Here is a 27,590-nt window from a genome sequence, read left to right on the forward strand (position 1 = left end):
GAGAACAAAACAGTTTCTGCCCTGGTGGAGCCTGCAGCCTGCTGGACTCATCTCACAGCTTGATGGGGTGCGCCTGCCCGAGAGAGGAGACACACTCAGGGCCTGGGGCAGGGGTGTGCAACCCAAAAGGCTGGGCAGCAGAGAGGGGCAGGGGGGGACACCACCAGCCGGAAGGGCCCCCCTGAATGGGCCTGTCCCCCAGAGGCAGGAGCCCTCTCTGTGCAGGGGTGCTATGTCTGCAGCTGCCTGTCCTCCCATTTATATGAATTGAAAAATAAAGGCGTGCAATCACCTTTCCTCAAGGCAAGGAGGACACAGCGGAGGGCAGTGGCTCTACCCAGCCTAGGCGTGCGTTCATCTGGGGCTCTGCCTCTGCACCGCCCAAGGCTTTGAGTGGAGGGAGCATGTCCCTCTGCTATTCTTACCCAGCCACAGGCCACGTGTGCTGCTGGAGAGGGCATCGAGGGGGTGAGCAGCAAGCCCGGGAGCAGCAGACCTTTTCCTGTCTCTAGGGGAGCTCCATCTCCAGCCAGAAGGGCAGAGCGCCCCAGAGCCTCACTCCACCCGCAGGAGCCAGAGCAGTGAAGGTGGGGATGCTGTGCCCAGACGGTGGCTTCCCCAACTTCGCCAGGACGCCTCCCACCTGCTCTACTCCATCTAAGGAAATGCAACTAAATTTCTCCAACCGCTCCCTCGACGCACCGCGGAGTGGCTGAGCAGCTCTCCAAAACTGATCTAAGGTTTCTATCCGCCTAGATTCTTCCTTCCTTGGGTCTCCTCCATGACACCTACTAAACTCGTGGGCGCGCGCACGCATGCACGCGCGCGAGCTCATGCACCTGCACGCGCACAGGTCCCCGTCCTCTGCAAGCGCTCGGCCAGAAGTACCCCGGGTAGAAGCGGCGCGGGTGTAGCAGGGAGGTGGCGGGCGCCGGGGAGAAGGGGGGCCGAGAAATGGAAGCAACCCTCCCGATGCGATTCTCTCAGAACTGCCGGCGTCCCGGGATCGCCGGGAACCCCCGCCCCTGCCCCGCCCCTGCTGCCTTTGCCGGTGGCCCTTTAAATCGGTTTTTACACAGTGTCACTCCGAGGTTCGTTTGTAGTGGGGAGAAGGGAGGAGGCCAGGGGAGAGAAGTGGGCGGAGGGCGCGTGCGGGCCGGAGCCCAGCCGCCCCCGCCGGAGAAGGGGAGTGACCGACGGGCTGGCGAGGGAAGGACGGGATGGCTTAGAAGCTCTGCCCGCAGGACCCAGCGACAGCAAGAGGCTCTGGCAGACCCTGGGGCTGTGGGGATGGCTGGGGCTGGAGAGTCCCCTCCAGAGCCTTGACCGCCTCAGCCCCGCCTCTAAGGGACGCCCAGAAGTTAGCATCAGCGGGACTTGGAAGCTCTGATTGCAACAAGTAAGTTGTCTTTCCTTCCTCCTCCATTTCTGCCCCAACTCACTGGTTCTGGAAACGGGGCAGGATCACTCAGGCTGTCGTTGCCCCTGGCAGCTAGCCGTTCCCAGGCACCTGCCCGTGTGGGAGCTGAAAGGGACAGCCAAGGGCTCAGGAGGGGTCCGAAGTTCAGCCAGCAAACTGGAGATCTCTCTGTGCAGCCCACAGGCTGCCCTGGGCTTTGGAGCTTCGCGATCAGAGGGCTGTGAACATTTTCTGGCAACAGAGCAGGGCTACCTGAGTTGCTGGGAGCCCCCATCAGTGGCGTGAGCAGCCAGATCAGTGGGGAGAGGGGCATCACCCCCTTGGGTAGTGTCTCTGCCTGCAAGTGGGGAGCAAAGGGTTGGACTGGCGCAGAGAGCACCCTCAGCCTTAGATCCCCAGCTTCACCATGCTTCTCTTAAGTCCAGCCAAACTGGAAACATGGCCTTGCTAATTCTGCCCTCCTTGCTGCCTGGTCACTACCTGGATGCCTCATCTCTCTTCGAAAACATCTTTCAAACTGTTTAGAGAGGCCAGGAGTCAAGGCAGGGATGGGGAATAGGGAAGTGCATCATCATTATCCCTTCCCCCCATACCTCTGTATCCCCCTGCAGAGCTGTCTGGGCCTCCCCTCCAACAGGGTTCTCCCTGCCTCAGGCTGTGGAGCCACCTGATGGCAATGCCGGCTCCTTGGACCACGTCTGGCCCCCACAGTTCTGAGGGCTGTCCCAAACCTTGGGTCAGGGAAGCCCAGCCCAGCACCTGCTCTGAGAGCCCTTCAAACACCACTCGATTGCTGGGCCCATGGATGCTGGCTTGGTGTCAGACCATGCATGCCGAGAGCTTGCTTTTAATCCCTTTAGGGGAGCAGGTTCTATCCTCTCCGCAGCTGCAGGGCCCCAGCTCAGAGTGGCTGTGCAACTTGCAGGAGGTACACAGCTTACAACTGAGATTCCCTCCTGGGTCTGACTCCAAAACATACTTTTTAGTTTTCATCACTAAGCATCAGAGGGCTTTCTGGTCCACAGAGCAGTTTTTCACATGGGATGAAGTGAATATTTTGGAACCAAGCACTGAGATAGACACATTCCCATGAGTTTATCTGGATGCAGTCCTGTGAGGTGGAGGTCGTTTCACCAGCTTTATGGGTGAGACCACAGCTTAGAGAGTTCTGAGCACTAATACTGGCAGAACGATTGTCTCCTGAACCCTTTGACCTCTGACTTCAAAGCCAGCCTTTCCACTAACAAACACTAGCCGTGAAAGGTGTCTGGCCTTCCCAAATTCACACTTTTTTCTCAAACCTAGGTGTTAATCCCATCAGCTGGCTGAATGAGGCTCTGGCTCCCTAGATCTGGTGGGAGAAAGCACGGGCCAATGGCGTGGGAAGGAGGGGCCCCCGGTCAGGCTGTGTCACCAAAAGCTTGTCAGCTTGACGGGTTTTTAACTGAGATGGTATTGCCCTGCTTTGTGGGGGTACTGGAGACCAGGGGGTGTGTTTCTTGGCAATGATATTAAAGAATTGTCATTCATTGAATGCTTCCTTTCTGATATTAGTCCTTTTATGCATGTGATGGCACTGTTCTTCTTTTCCCCCTATTCCTCCCAACTTCCTGCCGCAACTCCCCTACTTCACCTTAGTCCATCCCCAAACCATCCTGGGCCCGAGAAAACTACAACTAAGTTCACAGAGTAGAGACTTATGACCTGACCTAGAAAAAGATAAGGATTCTTCTACCTTGGAAGGAATATTTTAGGGCATTTATCAAATGTTTATTACTTGCCAGGCTCTGTTCATTAATTACGAGATTGATAATAAATGATCACAACAGCATGAATTGTTAGAGCAGCACCAGGGCTACCCCGGAAAGGGGAGGCACCACGCAGGGAACTTACCTGCACGTTGCACGCATGCGCAGAGCTCCCTATCTTGGCAAACCCCTTTTTGGGTTGACCATCTGGCTCTCCGACAGAAAGGGGACCCCTCAGAGATAAGACTTCTCCTGTCCTCTCCCAAAGCCACCACACACTGCTGGCGTTCCCCACAGACAGTGTTTCTTATTTAAGTAGCAAGCCTGCACTAAACAGAAGACGAACGAGCTCCATCCAGCAAGCAGAGCAGCAGCTGGAGGGGAGACTGAGTGATGCGTGAGCCACGAGAACGGCCTGCTGCTCACCCTGCGCAGGCTGTCCCTGCAGCTCTGCTGCCCTCCTGGGGCCTAAAGTCAGCCCTCAGGGGGCTTCCCTGACACGGTGCCCTGAGTCTAGGCACATCCTGAGCACAGCAGAGCTCTTGCATCTGTGGGTCCAGCAGACACATCAGTGCCTCTCTGCCACGAGCATGCTCTCGGCCTTGCTGCCCCTGGCAGTCTATGGAGCAAGCTCACTGCGGGGACAGCCGGGCAGGCGCCTTCTCAAGCACCTTCCTGGGCTCCTTATCCAGGAATCCAGGAGCCTCTAGAGCTGCTCTGGCCACCTGTGATGAAATCAACCCCGCAATGGGAGAGAGCCGCCTGGGCTGCGCTTTCTCCCCTTGCCACTGGCTCTGAAAACCGCCTTGCTCCCAAAGCTTTCTGCGGCCAAAGCACGAATGGGTGTGCTGTGCGTTCATGTACTTGAACACCGTATCGACTTCTGTTTCTTGTTTTCACGTCAGCTCCACAACCATTTATTTGATCACCTAGCATGCGACAGGAGTAATTAATTTTGGAAAGCCTTGGAATGTGAATTCGGGCAAGGTTATACTTTCCACTTAGGAGAATGTTAGCAAAAGCTTGCGTTTTCTGAGGCATCCTGATTGAATATTTAGGCTGGGAGTGGGAGGACAATTGAGAGAATGAAAGGGGATCAAGAATCCATTAGGTAGTTCGAAGGAGCCATTTTTAGATTAAAATTTTCCCTGTGTCTGAGCCACAGACAGGCCACTGAGAGCTGGCAGTGTTTCTAAGAGAGGGCCTATCATCAGGTGTCTATTAAGACAGTTGTCAGCTGTGGAGGATTTTTCCTGTTTTTCCTAAAGACAAGATCAGAAGAATCGGAGTTCAGACACAAAGGACTGTCGTGAGACACTGGAAAAAATACCCAAATGTATTTCTTTAAGAGACTTGTGAGGTGGCTTTCTCTGGAATTTTTTTCAAATGGAGGGGCCGGCTTTCCTTTCCTGAGATCCTGGCTGCTGAGGGGGCCGCTGCCAAAGCAGCTGGCTTATCTAGTCCTTCCTACCTTGACATTCTGATAAGTGAGCTATTCTAGTCAAGAGAGCCCAGGATGGCAGCAACGCTTGCCAGCAGCCTTGTTAAGTTAAATGTCAGAGCCAAACCTTTAACACATGACCCTGGTGCATAGAAGTTAGGTTCCATTATCATTCCAGACCAGAGCAGGCTCGGGGGACAAAGGTCAGGGATAATCTGACCAGTTTGGTGGCAACAAGAGCACTTCCTGGTCACCAAGTCAACCTGGTCAACCTATTTGGTGGGGTGGGGGTGGTGTGGGCAGTGAAAGGGAAACGAAGTCGGAGGGAGAGAGAGAGACCAGGGCAAAACCTCAGCCCCTCATTCCCGTCTCCCGAGTCGTGATTGGTCTGGGGGGTGTGCTGCCCGCTCTGCTAGCCCTCACATTGTGGGCGCCTGCCTTCAGGTCAGCAGGCCCTACTGCCATCATCCTACATCGCTGCTTGCTGCTCCCAGAGGAACAGAGGAGGACAGCCACAACAAAGAAGTGTCGTCTGTGTTGCGCCCTCAGAGTCCACTCCCCTCCCAAGTCTGAGCTGTGGCACCCTTGCAGCTTAGGCAGGGAAGAGGGTCATAGAGATGAAAGACGAGGTGCAGCCCCTGCCCAAGGAAGCTGGCCAGCCAGCAAGGGTAATGGATCCCATGGGTGCCCAAGGGACTCTTAAAAAGAAAGGTGGTAACAGCCAGTCTGCCTGGGGCATCACAGAGCAGCCCCACAGGACAGAAAATATCTCCCAGCCTTGAGGCAGGCTGCCCCGGTCCTTGCAAATGCCCTTTACTGGACAAATGAAAAGTCATTCATATATTCCTTCAAAACCATGTAGAGTGTTCCTACCACCTGCCAGGCTTTGTGCAGGACCTTAGGACAGACTGTTTGTCCCTTACCACCCTGCCTGCCTTCCCCTGGAGCTCTCCCACGGTGCCTGGGGAAGGTGGCCACGTCCTTGGAAACATCCCAGCCGCCGGGGTGAGCGCCACCACAGGGATGCAGGACACCAAGGAGGGCCAGGGAGGGCCAGGGAAGGCTTTCCAGGTGGGCTGGGAAAGCAGTGAGGTGTGAGGCTGGCTGTGCAGGAGGAGGTGGGGAGGGAGCCCGGCCTCAGGGGACACCGCCCTGGGGAGCCTGCCCTTGTGCCAGGCCTTCCTTCAGTTGTTTAAGTTCCTGTTTACCAAAGTGTTCACACTCTGCCTCATTTTATTTCCTTCTTTTTTCTCCACTCTCCTGACTTTGGCTTTTTTTCCCTCCATTTTTCTTTTTCTCTCACTCATTCTCTTGACCGTAAATGCCCTTTGTTATTCTTTAGCTCAATCCCTTTTCTATGGTACAATATTGAAACCTATAAAAAGTTGGCAAAAAAACCTTTTCCAACACGACAAAGATCTCTTACGTGGCAATTTTTATAGCCACACCTACTTCCCTCCCATCCCAACCCCTCCTTAACCCCCCAGCAACCACCAATCCATTTTCCATTTCTACAGTGTTGTCCGCTCAAGAATTTTATATAAATAGGATCATACACTGTGTAACCTTTTGGAATTGGCTTTTCTCAGTCAACATCTGGAGATTGATCTGTGTGCATGTGTGTTTGTGCAAAGGTGTTCTGTAGTATTCCATACTGTGGATGTACCAATTTGTTTACCATTCTCTCTTGAAGGATTTCTGGCTTGTTTCCAGTTTGGGTCTATTATGAATAACACTGCTATAAATATTTGTGTACTGGTTTTTGCATGAACATAAGTTTTCATTTTTCTAGGATAAGTGTCCAAAAGTGCAACTGATGGTTCATGTGGTAGTTATATGTTTATTTTTTAAGGAAACTGTCAAGTCGTTTTCCACAATGGCTGTTCTATTCCCACATTCCCATCAGCAATGTATGAGAGGTCCAGTTTCTCCACATCCTTACCAACATTTGGTATTGTTACTATTTTTTATTTTAGCCATTCTGATAGGTATGCAGTGATATCTATGGTGCTTCACATTTCCCTACAGGCTAATGATGTTGACTATCTTTTCATGTGCTTATTTGCCCTCCATATATCCTCTTCAGCTAAATGTCTCTTCATGTTTTTTGCCCATTTTCTAATTTACTTTTTTGTTTACTTTACTACTGAGTTTTGAGAGTTCTTCATATTCTCCAGTAGTCCTTGTTAATATATGGTTTGCAAATATTTTCTTCTACTCTGTAGCTTGTCTTTTCATCCTAATAGAGTCTTTTTCAGAACAAAGATTTTTAATTTTAATGAAGCCCAATTTATCTATTTTCCTTTTATGGATGAAGCTTTTGGTATTAAGTCTAAGAACTCTGCATGCTGTAAATCTTAAGGAGTTTCTCCCAAATTCTTTTCTAAAAGTTGTATAGTTGTATCATTCACATTTAAGTCCATGATTTATTCTGAGTTAATTTTTCTGTAGGATGTGAGACTTAGGTCAAGAATTTTTTTCTTTGTTCTCTGGCTATCCAATTGCTCTAGCACCATTTGTTGAAAAGACTATGTTTCCTCCATTGCATTCCTTTTGAACTTTTGTCAAAAATCAGAGGGGCATATTTGTGAAGTTCTATTTCTGGGTTCTCTGTTCTGCTCCATTGATCTTTGTGCCTATCTTTCAACCAATGCCACATAGTCTTGTTCACTGAAACTTTATAATGAGCTCTAAAATCAAATAGACTGATTTCTTCCACTTTATACTTTTTCAAAATTGTTACATCTATTGTAGCTCCTTTACTTTCCATATAAAATTTAGAATAATTTTCTCTATATATACAAAAAGTCTTGTGGGATTCTGATAGGAATTTATTAGACCTGTATATCAATTCGGGGGACATCATTTCTGTATTGAGTCTTCCAATCCATGAACACAACATGTTTCTTCATTTATTCAGATATTCTTTGATTTCTTCCATCAACATTGCATAGTTAAGAGCAATTCCTTTGATCTGCCATGAATTAACTATGTCCCTCAGGCATATCACTTAGTTTCTCAGAATTTCAGTTTCCTTTCTGTAAAATGGGTATAACAACATCATCTTGAAATGTCATGGGAAGGGTCAAATAAGATAGCAAATGAGCAATGTCTGACAGCAGGTATTCAGTGACTCATTTCCCCTTGATTGATTCTCTCATTTATTCTTTCTTTTCTTTTCCTAACTCTCATGCTGATGCCCACACACCTTTCTCTTCACTTTCTCCTTTCTTTTCACCCTTGGTTTTCTTAACTCTCCTCCATTCTCAACCTCTTTACTTGAATTCTCTTTACTTTTCTCTTATTATCTTATTCTCACTTCTCTCATGTATTTTTCTCTTATTTTCCTGTCCATTCATCCTCCCATGATATTTGTCTTGTTCCTCTTTATTGCATCATCTGGGACTTTCCCTTCTCCTTGTTTTCCTTTGACTTTAAGTGTGACTCTGGGGCCAGTGAGCGCAGGTTTGAATCCAGATAAACACTAGCTTTGGGGACATTTGCTCACCCTCCCTGTGCCTCAGTTTCTTCATCTATACAAAGGGGGACATAGTACCTATGTTATAGCTTTTCTGAAATGATTAAGTGAGTTAACACATGTCAAGCATTTGCAATACAATCTGTTATAGGGTAAGCCCCCAGTATGTTTCAGCTGTAATTACTGGGATTTTACCAATTATGCCCTGTTTCTCTGACACTTTCTCACTGGTTCATTTACCTTCTAGCCCCATCCCATCTTTTTCACTGGTATAGAAGCATATTCACACATTATTTTGCTTTCTTGGCACTGTCTTTTCTGCACTCTCTTATCTCATACTCTCTAATCAACACTGATAAACTGGCACCAGCCCAGGAAATCTGTCCCTTGGGTTGAAGAGAGGAAACAAGTGGTTTTTCATTTTGATTAAATTATTAATCTGCTTTATTATTTAGTGCAGAACACATACAGTGTAGGGTTACAGTGAAGAGACTGCATCATAACGATGTGGCTCACTTTCAGAGATAGCAGGCTTGAAAAGGAAAAATACTGGGTAGACAGATACAAATGAGGGAAAATTATAAAATGAATTAATTTGATTTTCATGCCCTTTTATTCAAGATTTTTCATACATCTTCTGCAAGGGACTGGGAGGGTGAATCTGGATAGTAGCCAGTAAACCATGTCTGGGTATTAAGATGAATAAATGGAAGGACCCCACGAGTGGCCTGCAGAAGCCTGCTGAGGAGGACAGTGAAATACTCCATCTGAAGCAAGTGAGAGCCGAACAAATTGGGAGCCTCAGCCGCAAGTTCCCGGGCCTGTTCCATAGCTGCACCTCAATAACGAGGCTTATATGAAATATTAAATTGCCTGAACAGTTCTCACACGAGAGCAAGACTTTCAAATCCAGATGCCATACCTTGAATTCAGCCTAATTTTGTCCTTTTAAAATTTAATTGCTGCATGTATTTGGACTCACTTAGATATGCTCAAATGGATCTTTTGAATTCCGTCAAAATCATCTTTTGTGTCTCTATACTTTCTCCAAAGAAATGAACTCCACAAGCAAATGCCAGCTCTGTCTGCTCTCATTTCAGACAAGAAGTCTGTTTTCCTTTAAAAACCCTTCAGTGAAACACCATGTAATCCTCCTCTCTGCTTTTTATCTTTATTGTGCATTCTCAGTAATTTTGTTTCTTTAATGACAATGTAGCGTGGGATTCGTCCACAGCGCTGCCAGTGGACTACGTGTTTCTTCCCAGATACCATAAATAACCTGCAAGGCTTTAGTCCTTCCTTAGAATTGTGGTGCAGAGTCCTCCCAGGATGCAGTGTGAACAACAGCCACCTGTCTACCCCTGTCTAGGTGCCCGAGACTCTGAAGGCCTCAGGCCCCCCTTCTGGGGTCCCTTGTGGCACTACCTGGCCCCCTTTGCTGTGTGGCCAGTAGACAGGGCCACCTGTTAGACCTATTGTTAAATCTCTCTATGTCTATATTACATAAAACGTCACATTCAGTGTTTCTATGTCTACAATGTCATTCATCTGAGGAGTAAGTTAACCAGCATTTGTGTGTCCTGGGTGAGCCACAGCTGTCCAGCTATGAAGTGGAATTAATGTTTTATATGTGTGTGTGTGTGTGTGTGTGTGTGTGTGTGTGTGTGTGTGTGTGTGTACAGTATTCACATGAGCCAATGCAAGAGCTCTGAGACTGGCACAGAGATGCCAGTTACTGTCATTATTCCACAGTAATTCTATATAACAGCAACACTAGTATTACATCATATCTCACAAGGGTCTTAACCTGTAACAATTCAGATGAGGGGGCCAAGGACTAGTACTTGGTAGGGTATACTTTTCCTGATAATGCAGGTATTTCATTGACATTATGATTCCAGTACATATTTCTATTTCTTATGTGGGAAAGAGACCCAGTGTAGGGACCTGGAGGAATGTGTAATTCAGGGCAAGGTATGCAGCCAGGAGAGCTGGGATTCTAATTCCAGACTGTAAAACCTCAGTCCATTTAGTGCTGTGGACTTGGCTGGATGTCCAGTAGGAGAGTGGCAGAACGCGGGCTCTGCAGTCAGGCTAATACCAGCTCAGGGCCGGGTTCTGATGCTTAGGAACCACTTGACCTTGCACAAGTTTCCCTACCTTCTCTGAGCTTCAGTCTGTTCATTATATAGGACACATTGTACTTACTCTACAGGTTCATTGAGATGGTTGAGTCCATGGATGCAAGGCATGTAGTTCAGAGCAGTACATGCACGCATGCACGCACACACGCACACACACACACAGAAATTTCACATCCAAGGCTATTCTGCAAAGAAAAAAAAGAAGCACAACCAGGAAACATATTGAACAGATATTTAAAACAAAAGCAAAAAGAGTGCCAATGGCATAGGGAGAGTAGCACAGATGGGGTATACGCTCCCAAAGTGTTTGCTCCTGCCAGGGTGTCTCTGAGTTAAAACTAGGGACCGCTGACCTACTGTGGGAGCAACTGCCCTACATCAGTATCCCCACTTTGACTTCACTCTGAGCAATAACCCCATTCTTGCTGAGAGACCAGATTCAAGCACTCCCCATGGAGGGACAGAGGCAGCCCCAGGATGGGGGCCTGGGATGCCTGAGCTGGGGAGACTGTGAGTCTGTGACAGCTCCCCAGGGGCAGTGTGAGCAAGGCCAGCACAGCGGGGCCATCATCACCTGGGCCTTCCTCACCTGTCCCACACGGCGCCTCTCTCGCAGCAGCCTTAGCAGCTCAGCAAGCAGGAGCGTGGTGTGCAGGGACATCCTCAGTGATGAAGTGTCCCGTCCGACACAACCTGTTCCTCTATCCACGTTGTCTCCGACACCGTGTCTTAGCGAAAGCCCTCCATCTGGCTCCTGGCGCATGCATTGCAGGAGACTCCTGCGTTCCAGACAGAGGGGTGCCACCATTCACTGGGGCTGTGGCAGGTCTCAGCAGATCCCCTTCACTGGACATTCTGCCGGAGTAGAGCTAAAGCGAGTTGCACTTCCAGAGGCCTCGAAAGCCCAGAAGGCAAGGAGCATCCGTCCTGAGCATAAAACCCACACAAGTGCTCTGACCGCACTCCGCCCACAGAGCCCCACCGCCTCTGCCCTCCAGGACTCCCTCCTTGCCAGCAGTGAGTCTTGCCATGACATCTGAGCCAGAAATGAGTTTGGAGGTGGGTTGATCTACCCCCTGCCCTTAGGTCCCTCCCCTGAGAAAGAGCTCCCTCCACCTCCTTTGAAGCATTTATTAAGTCAGAAATCTCTTCCTCCTGAGAACCACTTCTACCGTCAGTGAAATGGAGGACTGTAATGCCCATTCAAGACTGGTCTCCGCAGCATCTTTGCAAGGGGTGCAATTGGCCCGGGGAAGGGAGCCAGGCAGGAGATGCTCTGGAAAAACAGGGCAGTTCACAGCAGCCACCTGCACGATGGAGGGGCTGCAGGGGACGAGACTGTGGACAAGGAGGCAGGGCTGGTTAGGACCATGGGAACCAGGCTGGTGGGAACTGGGGAGCAGCCCATTTGCTCCTCTCTTTGCTGTGGTGTGAGCCCAGAGTGGCCTTCTGGCTTCCTTTGTACTGAGGAATGATAGGCTGTGTTTATGGTAGGCATGTTAGTGCAAACAGGAAAGCTTTCAGGAGAATTTATTGGCGCTACGCAACTCTTAACACAATGCTCAGCTCAGTTCAAAGTGCAGTCCAGTATGTGCACATGAGGAAAAAGCCTCTCACTCAGTAGCCCAGATACATAAATTGGCAGCTGACAGACTGACTCTGACTCACAGATAAAGTTTCTTTGGCTAGTGCAGTGCTTGAAAACTTGCTGAATTAGTTGTCAACATTAAAAAATAATAATTTCATGTTTAAAAGCTTTTATTTCTAGCTTTTCTAGAAGAGAAAGTGGAAGATCTTGCAGCACCAGCTCCACAGTCTTGTGTGGCAAGAATGAACTATTGCTGAGTACTTGCCCCATTGGGATTGTGTGTGTGCTCAGCTCACCTCAGTCCTCACTGTTCCCTATTGTGTCCCCCAAGCCCAGAGCAAGTTCTGGTTGTGTTCACCATGTGTCATGTAGTTGCCTTTCTCAGAATAAAGAGAATTTAATCTTTTAAGATAGTCTTCTCTATCAAAAATGTGAAAATGAAGGTCTGAAAAGACCTTATATTTGAATAAAAGTGGGAAAAAAGCATGTTATCTGTACACGATAACAAATACACGCAGCGTGTCTGTGCTGAAGGAACCTGGTCCACCTCACTGCACATTCACACCCTACTCAGTGAAAAAAACTCAGGACCTTCAAGGTATTCACCCTCACTCCAGACTGAGGCAGACACACCATGGAGGAAGGAAACCCCAGTCGGAGTTCTTAGGAGTGAAATCAGTGGCTGCTGGTTGGGGATCTTTCCCCTATAAGGGGCCCTATTGTCCAAACAGAGACACTTCTGGGAGTGAAAGTGGGGCTGGCTGGTTACACTAGAACAGCAGGTGTCAGCTGGGACATGTGGGCACCCTGGCTCCTTGGAGCTCATAGGGATGTGTGGGGGCAAATATTGCTGTAATTAGAAAAAGTCAAGGAGCAGTTGGAAGTGTGAATGGGGCCTCCGCGGAAGGAAAAAGGAGGCTGAGTGGAGGATACAGCCCGCGGGAGGACAGGAGTATATAGTCCCAGTCCTGCTGGCAGCCTGGGAATACTGGGCAATGCAGCACGGGATCCTACACTGGTCTCCTGGCACAGATCAGGTGTGTGTTCACCTGGCTGCCTCCTGGGCCAGGTCTTTCAGGGCCTGACCCCCACATAGGCTCAGAACCACTGACAACCTGACCAAACCCCAGGGCTCGAGGAGGAGCCACCTCAGAGGCAGTGTGGCTGCATTTAGAGGCTTAGGACACAGACAGACCTGGTCCTGCCATTTAATAACTGAGTGGCCTTGCTAATCACTCTGCTTCTATGATCAGTAAATGAGGCTACTAAGAAACACTTAGTAGGTCTGTTTGAGTCTTCAATGAGACTGTCTTGCCAATGGGTTTCAGCCCCAGACAAGTTCACTATGGATTCAGGGAGACTGAGGAATGGCAATGGAACATTCTTGGGGTGAAAGGGTTTATGCCCAGCTTGTTCTTCCCCTGATAGGTCGAGCACTAGAATTAGGTCTGTATCCAGCAGTCTGCATGTCTGTAATCCTTCATCTCTGCCACTACCCAGAGCTGGGCAGAGCTCTCTATATAGTGACTCAGCCAATAACAGCCTATTGCCTACGGGTGTGGAAGCATTAGCCTAGCAGCAGGCCAGTTGCATCATCAAGTAGTTTAGGTTCGGTGACGATCCTGGCCACAGGAACCTTCATTTTATCCACAGAGACTATGAATAAAAATCACCCAACCCCAAGATGGCACATAATGGGTACTCAGTAGGTGAGCCGTTTGAATTGTTCACACCCCTGTTTCTCACGTCCGGAAGGCTCACCTCATCCCCTCCTTCACCTTCATCACCAAGTGTTCCGCCTCTTCCTCACCCACCCTGGCCACCCCAGATTAAGAACAATGCCGTGGTCTCTCTGTCACTCCACTGCACTGTTTGCCTGTGCTCCCCACCATGCTGTGAGCTCCTTGAGGTTAGAAAAGAGATCAGGCTTCAGTCTCGGTTACCTGATAGCATTGCCTGGGATCAGATGCCTAGGCAGGGGGCCTAGACCGTCAGCTTCTCGTCCAGCTCCCAGCTGATGTCAGTGTGCACCAGGTGGGAAAAACCTTGTGACTCAGAGGGCGTGAGTCACAACAACATCACGGGAAGCAACTTAAAATAGTGCAGACCCTGGGGCCCCAGAATGCTCATTTTAACAAGATTGCTGTGAACAGAAAGCATAGGAAAGCTGTGTTCATCCTTGTACCCTCAGAGGCAGCAAAATGCAAACTTGACAGTGGCTGTTCAGTGGGACTGTCACTGATGAACCGAATGAATGAATGAATGAATGAATGGATGGATCTGTATGTTTGTTTCCAATGGGCTTTCACACCTAGTATTTCATGTATTGTCACCCAGATACTTTATGAACTTGGGTTCAAGTTCTAAACTGATAAGAACAAATAGCTGCAAAATGGTTAGGTATTAAAATAAAATATCTGATAGATTTTTAAATACACTACTACCGAGCGTTTTTGCCATTAAACCTCAGATGCACTAAAAAGAGTTTTTATTTTGTTTTGTAAGGTTGGTAATTTTGAAAGCTGGGAAACCAGGACTGGCCCCCTGGGAGGAGCCAGCCCATCAGTGGGGTTTGGACACGGGCTGTGAGTGGCTGGCATCGTTGACCAACCCCTCCTTGGTGAAGGGGGCTCAATTTCTGACCCAGCCAGGCTCGTTTCTGGACCAGGCCAGTCTGCGTTTCCCCCAGGCCGCTCGTCCCCACAATGTCCCCATCCCTGCCTCTACCAGCTATTTCTGCATCCTGCTCCAAAAGGACAGCCTGCGGGTAGGCTGCTGCGCCCCTCCTCTGAGCTGGTGGCTGTCAGGGAACCGTAAGGCAGGGACTAGAGCTGCCATTTCCATCCTCACGTCGGGACAGCCTGCTGAGAGAAGCAGGGTCACATTCCCAAGTGAGGACTGGAGGGTGGCCAGGCTCACGCCCTGGGATCCAACCCCATGCTTCAGGCCGCAGAGCTCTGGGCTCCCCTCCCAGTCCTGGTCTCCTCCCCTTCTCGTCTTCCTCATGCTCCTGCGCGGGGATGGGAGGGGGGCCTCATGGGGACCCAGGAATCGAGGAGGAGTGGAGGGCAGCTGCATGGGTCACCATGCAGAATTGCTCAGGATCGGAGCTCTGGGGCCCAAAGTGAAAGTTCTTCGAAAGTTCTCCAGGTATGGCTTCTTGAGGAAAGAAAGGGAGGGGCTCCCAACCCGAATCCCACTGGGAGCCCCTCCCGAAGCTGCCCTCTGGGGCACGCATGCTGTGGGCATCCTTAGGGCTGGACTTGGATCTTACCTCTGCTGCAGCAGCTGTGTGACTTTGGGCAGTCGTTGAAGCTCTCTCCCGGCTCCCCTCTTTGCAAAATGAAGACAATGCCTCCCCTGTAGGAGTCAATGAAATGTACCCTGGAAGTGGGATGCTGACCTAGGAGGCACCAGGGGTCTGTTGGGTCCTTCCTTGTCCTTGAATTGCTTGAAGCACTTTGCCTTACCTCCCTCTTCAACCCTGCCTCAGAGAGAAAATAATAGCTACTACCGTGGAGAGCTCCTATAACCAGGCTCTGTACACGCACCTTTCATTCCACCTTCTCAACAACCCTCTTCGGCTGGCACTATTATCATCCCCCTTTTGAAGAAAAAGTAACTGAGGTATAGAGAAGTAACTTTGTTACTGCATTCAGGTCTGCATTTAGTTTATCCACTGCTCCATCTCCAGCTCTCAGCTCAGAAGCTAGGCCAGTAGTTCCTCAATTAATGCTTGCTGAATATGTTCATAAATTATAGATTGGATCTTGAAAATCTGATTAAAGAAGCTCATCTCCATTGTCCCTGAAAACCCTTCTGATCTTATGGGTCCACAGCACTGGAAACCAAGATTTCTAGGGTGGGCATTTTCACTTACTCCTAGAAGAAATCTGGGTAGAAGAGGCTCCATGCCTGTCAGCTTGACACCTGCCCCCAAAATTGCCCACTTGGGGCTTTAGGTACTTGACTTAGATACTCAAAGCCTCTTTATTCATTGTTAAATGGAGTTAATGTGACATTGCATTAAATTTCAGTTTGAGAATTTATGCATATGTGTTTACATGTATACTTATATTCATGTTTGTTTTCATATATTCTTTCACTAGACTCCCCCAATGGCCCCAAGGCTGGAAGGGCAAATAATATGATCCAAGGTTCACAGCAGAGTAAATGGAGGCAAAGAAAGTTAAGGCTGTTTTTCTTTGGGTCACAGAACCAGTTTGCAGGAGGCTGAGCTGGAATCCAGATCTCCCCCTGGGTTGAGTGAGGAATACCTTCTGCAGATGATTTCAACACACTTGGAGGATGTGTGCCAATATCAAATCAGAAGCAAACCTCTTTTTTTCCTGTCTGATGGACACAGCAAGTTTTCAGATCCTGGCTGAGGTGTCCTGGAAAACCTTTTTCTCTTTCTAGTGCAGTGTAAGGTCTTCTCCTACAAGAACATATGCAAGTATGTTTAAAAATAAAGAAGGAACCAGTGCATAAAATCAGCAGAAAGCTGTTTTCCCCAAAGCACGGAGGGCAGGAGGGCATGCTTTTTCAGGTGCGCTGGCCAGTGGCTCACTCTGGCCAGCATGTGCCTGCCCTGTCCAACCTCAGTGGATCGGGGAGTCCACAGGCAGCACTGCTATCAGACCCCATCTGGGTTCCAACAGTTGGGGTCCCCAGGAGCACATGGGGCCTTAGTTTTGTTTCTCACCATTTCTGGGCGTCTCTGTTGGGGTTTTCAGTAAACGGTCTCCTACCTAGAGGCAGAACAAAATCATGCTTGGGATTCAAAATCACGCAAAGCAGCACCAAGCATCTCCCTCCTTGTCCCATTACCTTTGTGATTACCATGAGAAGGGGCAGGAGCAGGTGGCCCTGTGCAGAATGGGAAATGGCCAGAGGATGTCTGGAACAAACAGCCCTTCCGATGACCCTCCAATATAACATTTTAAAGGTTACCTTGAAGTTGCTGCAGCCACCCAGGCAGCAGAGGAAAAGGTCCACCGGGGTCATCTGACTTCCCATGATGGGTGGGATGGTTCTCACTTAGTCAACGAGGCAGTTCTCTCCATGGTTTAAAGGACATTGATCCAGGTTGTTCTATCAGAGACGCAGTTTCCTGGGAAGAGGAGTACCTATGAAATCAAGAAAAGTTTGCTTAAAAAGATAGGGGGCTGAATAATAGCATCCCCTGAAGTGCCTTCTCCCAGGATCAGTTCATAGAACTTTCTGGAGGGTGCAGCTCCTCAGTCTGAGCATGAGCCACAGGACATCCATGTCTGAAGCCCACTGTGTGGTGGGTGCTGTGAGCCCGTAAGCTGGAGTCAGATAAACCTGGATCCAAAACCTAACTCGGCCACTTACTGCATGAGTTTCATTTTCCTTGTCTGAAAATTGGGTGGATAATGACAGTGCTTGTCTAATAGCCTTGTCATGAGGATTACAAATGAGCGAATGGATATAGGTTTCTTAGCACAGTGTCTGGGTCACGAATGCACAGAAATGTGAGCTGTTGTTACTAGCTTGTAGGCATTCTCATGGTTTTCCCATGCTTCACCAGAGTCATAAAACCTTTTAAATGGGTGGGAGTGGAGTATCAGAAAATGGTAGACTGAGTCTTACAGGGGTCTGGGTGTCTCTTTAAAGTGTGGCATATAACATATCTATACTTCAAAAACATTTTACAGCCTTTTTTTAAAGTTAATATTTTTATTGAGATATAGTGGACATGTAACCTTGTATTAGTGTCATGTGTGCAATACAATGATTTGATATATATATGTCAAATATATATATATATATATATATAGTGAAATGCTCACCACAGTAAATCTAGTTAAAATCCATCACCACCCCTAGTTACAGTTTTCTTCCTTTGTGATGACCACTCTGAAGATCTGCTCCCTTAGCAATTTTCAGGCATATAATACAGTATTGTTAACTATAGTCACCATGCTGTACATTACATCCCCGGGCTGCCTGACCTTATAACTGGAAACTTGGACCTTTTGAACACCTTCACCGTTTCACCCCTGCTTCTCCCTCCCTCTGGCAATGACCAACCTGTTCTCTATATCGGTGAGCTTATTCTTTTGGTTCATTTTTATTTTTTGTTTGGGTTTTTGCTTTTAGATTCCACACATATAAATTTATAGCCCTTTTGAAAACCTCAGGGCATTAATACCCTGCCCATCTCCATTCCTTAGCGGACAGGGAATTACCACGTCAAAAATTTTAATGCTGGGTCAACACAGCAGTTTGTCATATTAGAAAGTGCTCAGGTGGCCAGACTCCCCACTCAGACAGTAGAAGGGACCACGTGGTGAATCAGACACACACTGCCTTTTCCCTTCTGTCTGCTGCCAACATCCTAGATAAAAAGGAGGACAGGGCGGCATAAAGGAAAGGGCATAGGCTTTGAGCCTGACAAGCGTGAATCCAAATATCAGCTCTGCCACTGCTTGAGGTGTCACTCAAGCTCTTTGGGACTCAGTTTTCTTATTCAACCATTTATTCAATAAGTACTTTTTGCATACTTGGTATGAGCAAGGCTGTCCTCTGGGTACTTGGAATGTATCGGAGAACAAAACAGATACAGAACTGTGTTCTTACAGAGTTTACATTTCAGTGGGGGAGAGACACTATTAGAAATAAACATGGCACATCAGCAAACAATATAGTATTTATATATTGGAGACTATGAGATCTAACTCCGACTGGTTGTTGTGATAACAAGTGACAGTCCATGTATAATGTACAGGATATAGTAGGCATTTAAAAAATTATTACAATTATTTTTAACATTGCTCCCAGATTTCCTTAAATCCTCTAAGTGCAATGTGTAGTGTGCACCTAGAAACTGTTCATTTATTCATTCAGCAAACAAATACTGAGTTTCTATTATATGCTAGAATTTTCAGGAGGCACCAGGGATATAAACAAATAATATCTAAGCAAACCATGCCCTAGATGAGAGGCCTTTGAGAGCACAGAGGCAGGAATGACCCTAAAGCCTTGTGTTTCTGAGAATCAGAATAGTCCGCTTCACTGATGATGTTTTTTTTAACTCAACTTACCCCAGCTATGGCTGGTGATTCTAGGAATACTATGAACCAGGATATGGAGATTGGAGTCACTCCCAGGGACCCTAAGAAGGTTCCCAAACAGGCCCGTGATTGCATCCCCATTGCCACGGACCGCACTCACCTGCTGGTGGAAGGCAAGAAGCCCCGCCAGCGCTACATGGAGAAGAGCGGCAAGTGCAACGTCCACCACGGCAACGTCCAGGAGACCTACCGGTACCTGAGCGACCTCTTCACCACCCTCGTGGACCTCAAGTGGCGCTTCAACCTGCTCGTCTTCACCATGGTGTACACCATCACTTGGCTGTTCTTTGGTTTCATTTGGTGGCTCATTGCTTACGTCCGGGGTGACCTGGACCACGTTGGTGACCGAGAGTGGATTCCTTGCGTCGAGAACCTCAGTGGCTTTGTGTCAGCCTTCCTGTTCTCCATTGAGACAGAAACCACCATTGGGTATGGCTATCGGGTGATCACAGAGAAGTGCCCAGAGGGCATCATACTCCTCTTGGTGCAGGCCATCCTGGGCTCCATCGTCAATGCCTTCATGGTGGGGTGTATGTTTGTCAAGATCAGCCAGCCGAAGAAGAGAGCGGAGACCCTCATGTTTTCCAACAATGCGGTCATCTCCATGCGGGACGAGAAGCTCTGCCTCATGTTCCGGGTGGGGGACCTCCGCAACTCCCACATCGTGGAGGCCTCCATCCGCGCCAAGCTCATCAAGTCCCGGCAGACCAAAGAAGGGGAGTTCATACCCCTGAACCAGACTGACATTAATGTGGGCTTCGACACCGGGGACGACCGGCTCTTCCTCGTGTCCCCACTCATCATCTCCCACGAGATCAACGAGAAGAGCCCTTTCTGGGAGATGTCTCGGGCCCAGCTGGGTCAGGAGGAGTTTGAGATCGTGGTCATTCTCGAAGGGATGGTGGAGGCAACAGGTAAGACGTTTTATCCTCCTTGGCCACGGAATCCCTCACCACCCCCAAGAGCTTGGGCCACTGTGACTCCAGAAGATGGAAATTGATGCCTCAGAGTCCTAAGAACTGTGAGGTGGCACACTTACCCAGCCCAAAGGGTTGGGTGACCCAAAAGGTACAGTTCCTCAAAGTAGAGCAATAACAACAGCCACCATTTTTGAGCCCTCCCAACCTCAGGGCGCAGTTCTTAATTTTAAACATGTACTATCTCATTTAATGCCTTCCCTTAATTTACAGTTAAAGAAACAGAGGCACTTATTGGTCCAATTTTGTCCAAAGAGTATATGCTACTAAGTCCTAGAGCCAGGATGCCCATCATGGCAGGGGAACCCGGAACACTCATTTGCAACAGGCTATACATTACCCCCACCGTGTCCTGGAGCAGATGTCTACCCAAAAAGAGTCCTGTGATTAGATATCTTTGAGAAGCATGGGTTTAAAACAGGGTGAACTGATTTCTTTACAGTGGGACCTCACAGTGTCTTTATATGCGGTGAATCATGAGAAGAGGAAAGTATGTGGCACTTCCCAAACTCAAGGATTCCCAAAGGCACAGAATGCTCTTTGGAGAGACATCTATGCCTCAGACCCCTGGGAGAGGCTCTTCCAGCTGGGTGCCCCCTGGGGCAGGCTGCCTCTTAGCTTCCCAATGGAAGGCTGGCTCAGTAAACATGGGACATATACAAAACCATCCACAAGTGAAAAGGCCCTCTTCATGGCCAGCCAGGCACCTCCCTGGCAGGTCAGCTACCAACTCTCAGAGCCAGGACCTTCCACCCTGCCTTGGCCAAGGCAGAGCTCTGTTCAGGGGCTCCGGGGAGCCCAGGTCTCCGCCCCCAGCACTTGCGCCAGACCTCCTGGGGAGAGGAGACACAGACCCCCCCTGTCCTCCAGCAACCCCCTGCACCCTGCTTCTTATCCCCTTTCTCACTCTTACCTTCCTCTTTACTCACTCCCACTGGGAATGTTACATACTTTTCTAATTCTTGCAACAACACCCAAGGGCTGGCTCCAATCGTGTTTTATGCACGTGGAAACTGCGTCTGCAGACAGGAAGCGTTCATGCCTGGGTCTTTCAAACAGGGCTTTGTCCACCATGCCATGCTGCCTCCTAGAACGTCAGGAGCCTGTCAAAAAAGTGCCCAAACAAGCCTGCCTCACCTTTCAGGAAATCGATTGCTGGGTGGGAGAGTCAGGCGGGCACACCCACAAATCCTCCCATTTGGGCCTGGGGAACTGGGCTGGGGTGCGACCCGGCTCCAGGACCAGTACAGAGGGGGCTGGCTGGCCATCTGCTGGGAGCTGGGGCCTGGCCAGGCAGCATACGGTGGCAGCTGCAGGAGCCCCTAGGGCCGAGGCCGGCCAGGATGCAGGGAGCTCCCTCCCCCAGAGCCAGGGGCTCACAGGCTGCTCTGCCCTTGCTGCTGGGCTCAGGGGGAAGACTTACACTCTGAAGCACAAATGAGGGGTGAGGACAGAGAGGTGGGGACAAATAAGACAGGTGCGCCTCACCACGCCCCCCACCCACAGGCCCCAAGTCCTCACCACCACCTGCTGTGGGGAGAGTGGGCACTGACCCTGCCCAGTTGGCGTTTCCCTTCGCTTCTCCTGCCAAGTCAGTGGCCTGCCATGCCTGGTTGCCCTCCTCCCCTCCCACACCTGCGATGCCCTTGCTGCTGCCCTTGGGCCTCCTGCAGGGGGACCCAGGGAGGTAGGGGAAGGAGACCAACCACCCACATCTGTTCTGATCTCTGTGACTTGAATGGTTTGGTTGCCACCCTTAGGGAGCCAAGCACGGGCTATGAATTCACGCTGAATATGACTGACGCACACCTGCCTGGGAGGGTTTGGGCAGGTTGGTTAACTTGTCAGCAAAGGAAGACGATAAATCTCACAGGGTCGTTGGGGGGATTAAATGATTAAATGATTAAATGGAGTAATGTATGTAAAGCATAGTGCCTGGCAACCAGACAGGCTTCTTTCCTTCCCAATGCCTTGAACGATGACTGCCAGGGACACAGGCAGGATTTCTAGCTTCCTGGTAACCCGTCGCCACATGCAGGCGGTGGGACAGAAGCGCAGGGAGAGCCCCAGGAGGTTTTGCCCAAAGGTTTGTGGAGGTCCTGTCCCGCTATCCTTCCTGAGCCTCCGACATCTGGCCTGGGTCTAGACTGGGCAGTGCCCAGCTCAGGCCTCTACCCCTCTGCTGAGGCTGGGTATTGGGCATCAAGGGCCAAGGACTGAATGGAGAGTGCAGCACCCTGGGAGTGCAAGCAGACAGCAGGCTGTGGCCCCACAGCATGTGGGGTGCACTGGGGTTGCCCAGCACTGGAGCACAAGTGGAGAAGAAGCAGCCTTTGGCCTGGGTCCGGGTTGTATGAGACACTTGCCATAGGAAGCCCAAACTGGGGGGCTGGAGCAGGCTTGTCCCTCTGTCCCCAAAGAGCACAAGCTAGTGCCTTCCTTGGTCAGAAATTAAATATCAGAAAGATGCTTTCCTGTGACCCTAAGTATAGAGGCTTCCTCATCCATAAACAAAGCTGCCCTCCTCTCTGGAGAGGAAGCAACACCTAAAAATAGCACAGGCATGCAAGGGCTGAGTGGACAGGGAATGGAGGCACTGGAGCAGGCTCAAAGCAGGTAGCCAAGCTGTGTGTGTGTGTGTGTGTGTGTGTGTGTGTGTGTGTGTGTGTGTGTGTGTGTGTGTGTGTATGTGTGTGCAAACCCTTTTCTTAATTCTGTTTTGTCTAAATTTTCTAGACCTTAATACAGTTTTCAGGAACCATGTCCTTGGCTCTAACTATTCCAGAATCTTTCACTCCAGTCTCTAGGGACCTGCTCCAGAACCTTGCATGTTAATTTCTAATTTTCTGCCTCCACCACACCTTGAATTCCTCCAGGGCAGGGACTGTGTTTTATTCAGCTTTATGTCTCTGCTGTTCTGAGCACAAAGAAGATGTTTAACAAATGCTTGATGGATGATTGAATGTATAAATGGATGATGGATGGATGCATGGACATATGGTTGGGTAATGAATGGATGAACGGATGATGAATGGATGACTGGCTGGATAGATGCATAGATGGGTGGATGTATGATTAGATGGATGGTTGGATAGAAGGATAGATGGATAGATAGGTGGATGATTGGATGCATGGGTGGATGATGGATAGATGGATGATTGTTTGCATAGATGGATGGATGGACAATTGTTTGCATAGATGGATGGATGGATGATTGGATGGATAGGTGGGTGGATGGATGATTGGACGGATAGATGGGTGGATGGATGCATGGACAGATGCACAGATGGATGGGTGGATGACTGGATGGATAGATGGATACAGAGGTGAATGAGAGACAGATGATAGGCTGGATGGGTAGATGACAGATCATTGGATAGTTGGTTGGGTGGGTGAATGGACAATAGATGAATGGATAGATGGGTGATGGATAGAAGGACAAATGAATGGATGATGGTTGGCTAATGTTTGTGCCCTCTGTTCCCCCAGGCATGACTTGCCAAGCACGGAGCTCCTACATGGATACAGAGGTGCTCTGGGGCCACCGATTCACACCAGTTCTCACCTTGGAAAAGGGGTTCTATGAGGTGGACTACAACACCTTCCATGACACCTACGAGACCAACACACCCAGCTGCTGTGCCAAGGAGCTGGCAGAAAGGAAGCAGGAAGGCCGGCCCCTCCAGTACCTCCCCAGCCCCCCACTGCCAGGAGGCTGTGCTGAAGCAGAGCTGGCTGTGGAGGCTGAGCAGCAAGGAGAGGATGAGCCTGTGGGCTTACATGGGTCCCAGGAGACCAGGGGCTCAGTGTGAGGACCTCACTCTCCCTGGCAACCTCCCCTCACTGGCTTCTAGGAGCACAGCACTGCAGAGTTGGGGGTGAATGGGGTAAATTAGTTGAGTGTGCTGTTTGAGGGGACCAGGAGCCATCACGGCTCTGTGAGGAGGAGCGGTATATCCAGTCCTGGAACCTCCCAGCTCAGGGCCTCCCTGAGCAGGTGGCTTCCTGGCTGGGCCCCTGCAGTAATATAGCCCCTGTCTGCTGTCCAAGGGCCAAGCCAGGATAAGCTTTCCCACAGTGAGAGTTACAGGGTGGCCTCTGGCCTCATTCACACCGCTCTCTGCAAACTAGCCCTCATCACCTCCTTTGGGTCTTACAGACCAAGTGGCAAACCCCTCCAAGGGCTGACACCTGGAGAGGGCTGTCGCCCCCACCCCTCATTCCTCCTTCCCTGAGGCTTGTTGTGGGTCCAGGGTGGAGAGATTCTGCTGCCTGGAAGCTCAAACCCTTGGTCCTAAGGTGAGCTCACAGCCCTCGTGGGTTAAGGTCAACCCAAAATCATGAAGGCAATTCCTTTTAAATCTGAGGCCAGTGCCCATTGTGGGCTCTGGTCCAAGGCCCTTGATGATCTCTGTCACTACCTGTGAAGTGTGTGTTTTTCCTCTGCTGTGTTCTGTGTGCTAAACGTAGCCTACCAGATAACTGATCTGCTTAGAGTGACCCTTAGAAGGTGGCCTGGGCCACACAGCACCTCTGAGCAATGTACAGTTGTCATCAGCCACCTCCTGGCCACCCCAGGCACACTGTGCCCACAGCTGCCACTGAAAGAAGAGCGCCAACAGTGGCTCTTTCCTGGTGCTTTGGCCCAGGAACCTCCAAGTACTTCTGACCTTCACTGTAGTTTTCTTTCCCAGTCTCAGAGAGTCTGTGCTTTGAGCCAGGGAGAGAGCTGAGTTTCAGACGGCAAGATGAGCCAGGGAGTGCAGATGCAGGGAGGGCGGAGAGGCAAGAGAAACAGAGAAAAGCCGGCAGCTACAGTGTTCCGAGAAGCATGAGCACCGATTGCTGGAGAAAGGCCCAGACTTCGAGGCTCAGCATGTCTGTTCTTTCCTGGGATAATGGGATAATGGGATAATGGTGACAGCAGAGGCAGCCTCACCTTCCAGCCCAGGCTGTACGGACTCGCAGGCGGCCCCCCTCCTGCGGGCAGCCAGCAGCCAGGCCGAGGAGCAGGGCAGATGCCCAGCGATGCGCGCAGGGCTGCCTCCTCCCACCTAGGAAGCAACACAGGGTGAGGAGTCCGTGGGAGCCTCGGGAACAGGTGAGCGTGAGGGGAGAAAGAGTAGAGAAGAGCCTTACAAATGACGACTTCCAGGGGCTTTTCTCTTCCAGTGTGGAGGCACAGGAGGCGGACGCAGGCGGGCATGACCACCCTGTGGGTTAAGCATGTCTGGTTTGTGTGAGGCAGACAGGCTTCTGATTAGCTGACTTAGACTTGGAGAGAGATTTTGGATGTTCCGCAGCCCCAGCATTACGGAGGCCTCCCCCGGGGTTTTCACAACTGGCCTTTGAAAACGGAAGCATTTCCCTGCCCCAGGCGCGAGCGCCTTCCCTGCGGGGAGGAGCAACACCAGGAGGCAGACAGTGAGGGCGGAGCGAAGCGGTCCTCTGGATCGCAGACCGTTTCCCCTAGGGACGGGCTTTCTAGGTCGCGGGCTGCCATACTCACGGGCTGTCCTTGTGCTTGGCCCCGTTGGCTGGATCTTGGGAGGGAGGCTCAGAGGAGCAGTGAGCAAGTGGGGGGCTTCCTGCTATGGGCCTGGTGCCGGGCGTGGTTCCAGGATCCTTCTGGGGTGAAGCGGGTCCGGAGGGAAAGGGGCTGTAGGCTGGAATCCTGCCCTCAGGGAAAAGGGAAGCAGGCAGGCTTGGACATCCCTGGGGGGAACTGCGTGCACCCAGGAATCTAAGGCAGGAAGTCCTAGTAATGGACGAGGACTGGGTGCCCTGGAGGTGGGAGGAGCTCCCTCGAGGGTGCTGCACTCTCCGAGGCCCCCAGCCCCAGGGCTCAGGCAGCAGGGCTACTTCCTTGCCTCCTAGGCAGACCCAAAGCCCACCTTCCTCAAAACCCATCAGTGCCTGCGGGTCAGAGCCCTCGGGGAGGCAGCTAAGCAGGGATGGGAAAACACAGGGGAAGCCAGCCTTGCAGCTGCACGGGCCTGGGGCCTGGTCCACACCTGCCTCCAGTTACGAATCTCAAACATCCGCCATCTGGCCCCGGGGGCTGCTCTGCGGTTCTCTAACTCTACAGCAGCCTCCGGGAGCCTGGGCCAAATCACTTCTCTCTGCCAACTACGGGAGCTGTAGAGGCTACAGAGGAGGAAGAGACCAATGCGGTCCTGCTCTAAAGCTCTGTGACAGGCCTCGGTGACATAGACGGTGTGCATGTGAGCTGCTTTCCCTGATGGCGATTCAGATGCAGGAAGACTGCCCTTCACAGCCCATAGAAATTCTTCTTGGTGACCCAACTAAGTTTGAAGTGTTCTTCAAATCACTTCCTGGAAGTTCTTGTATAAATATGGACTGAATAAAGGTAAAACCTGATGAGGGCCTGAGCTTCAGCAGATCACCTGCATGCAAGCCGCTTGGGGTTCTAGCCCTGAGCTACATGGCTGCAAGCCCACCCGTCACTTCTGAAGGGTCACAGAGTTGAGCCCAGCGGCAAGGTGAAGCCACCAGTAATTCCCACAGGGCTGAGCATCTCAAAAATCCCAACGCATTATCTCACTGGTCAAACCCCAAAAGCTTTGGGAGCTACATACTGCCTTAGCATGGGGGCTTAAGGTCCATGGCCTTCCTTTCTAGAATCACCCCCGGTAAGGGAAAAGCCCCCGGGGAACTCAGAATAAGTTAAGTTCCCTCTAGCTTCCTCTCCCCATCCATCTGACACCCAACAGGAGCTGACAGTGTTGCCCAAAGGACCTTGTCCCCAGGTATGGCCCGTGACTCCCCCGTGCACCACTGCCCATGCCGTACAGTCAGAGCCCACTTCCTGTCATTTCCTTCTGCTGCTTTGAGATCCTGGCTTGAGCAGTTAACCTTGATGGAGGAGAAAGAGCCCTTTCCTGTGTGGGAAGAGCCTCTCAGCTCCTCACCTGTACCGACTGCGCACCTCTTTCACATGACTTATTCTATGCCCTGCCTCCCAGCATGCCTTAACCATGTATCTCGTGTCAGTTGAGAACCATAGAAACTTTAATCTTTTATACTGAAGTTGCCAAAGACAGCAAGAAAAAAATTTGCCTGGTGTCTTCTGAGGATTTGCCCTGAGCACATCTCTGCACGTACCCCATTTACTGAGTGCCTACTCTGTGCCCTGCAGATGAGGCCCGTGCCTGGGGGTTTGCACTTACTTCTCCAAACATTGCAGAGAAGCTCTTTGTAATCCCTTGTTACCAATGAGATAACTGAGGTGCGCAGAGGCTAATTTGTTTGCTCAAGGCCACAGATAATAATAGGAGGCAGGGCCTCGGTGCTAAGCGTCTCCCAAACAATCACAGATGGGCTGTCTTGCTGAGCTCCAGCAGGAAGAGATGAGCCCACCTTTTCAGAGCACTGGTTTGTCCGCCTTGCTGGGGATCTTCAGCTTGCTTCCACCAGCAACTTTCTCCTGTGGCAGGAGGAGGGGGAAACACCATTTTCTGATTCCTAGAGAATTAAGGAGTTGTGAAAAGAGATTGGATGGGGAATTAATGCTTTCAGGAAGAAACCACTTGTTCTGCTTGGCTTGGTTTTTGCTAATGACATCTCCTAAAATGCTGTGTCAAATCTCTTTCTCCGTGTGTAGGATTTGTCAATCTTCTCATTCAAAGAACACCACTGCACTACTAAAAATGCATCCAATAAAGTAGATTTTA

The 27,590-nt window shown here is 50.1% G+C and overlaps 1 protein-coding gene across 2 annotated transcripts; it reads left to right on the plus strand.

The window, feature by feature from the left end:
* The first annotated feature begins 1,010 nt into the window (after positions 1–1,010).
* KCNJ5 (potassium inwardly rectifying channel subfamily J member 5) lies at positions 1,011–27,590 on the plus strand. 2 transcript variants are annotated; one of them, XM_036930297.2, is made up of 3 exons: positions 1,011–1,399; positions 18,895–19,833; positions 23,386–27,590. In XM_036930297.2, the coding sequence occupies exons 2-3, from the start codon at positions 18,897–18,899 to the stop codon at positions 23,706–23,708; spliced, it is 1,260 nt and encodes a 419-aa protein (XP_036786192.2). In that variant the 5' UTR covers positions 1,011–1,399; positions 18,895–18,896; the 3' UTR covers positions 23,709–27,590. The 2 variants fall into 2 exon arrangements, with proteins under 2 accessions (XP_036786192.2, XP_036786191.2); XM_036930296.2 differs by lacking the exon at positions 1,011–1,399 and having other exon boundaries at positions 18,867–19,833.

Source organism: Manis pentadactyla, chromosome 13 (genome assembly GCF_030020395.1).
Source record: "Manis pentadactyla isolate mManPen7 chromosome 13, mManPen7.hap1, whole genome shotgun sequence".
In the NCBI taxonomy this organism is placed as follows: domain Eukaryota; kingdom Metazoa; phylum Chordata; class Mammalia; order Pholidota; family Manidae; genus Manis; species Manis pentadactyla.

What these genes read in the sequence shown, in the direction of transcription:
- KCNJ5 (XM_036930296.2), top strand. Translation starts at nt 18,867, where the DNA reads ATGTTTTTTTTAACTCAACTTACCCCAGCTATGGCTGGTGATTCTAGG. An exon ending in AGGGATGGTGGAGGCAACAG is followed by an intron (nt 19,834 to 23,385) that starts GTAAGACGTTTT and finishes CTGTTCCCCCAG; the next exon opens with GCATGACTTGCCAAGCACGG.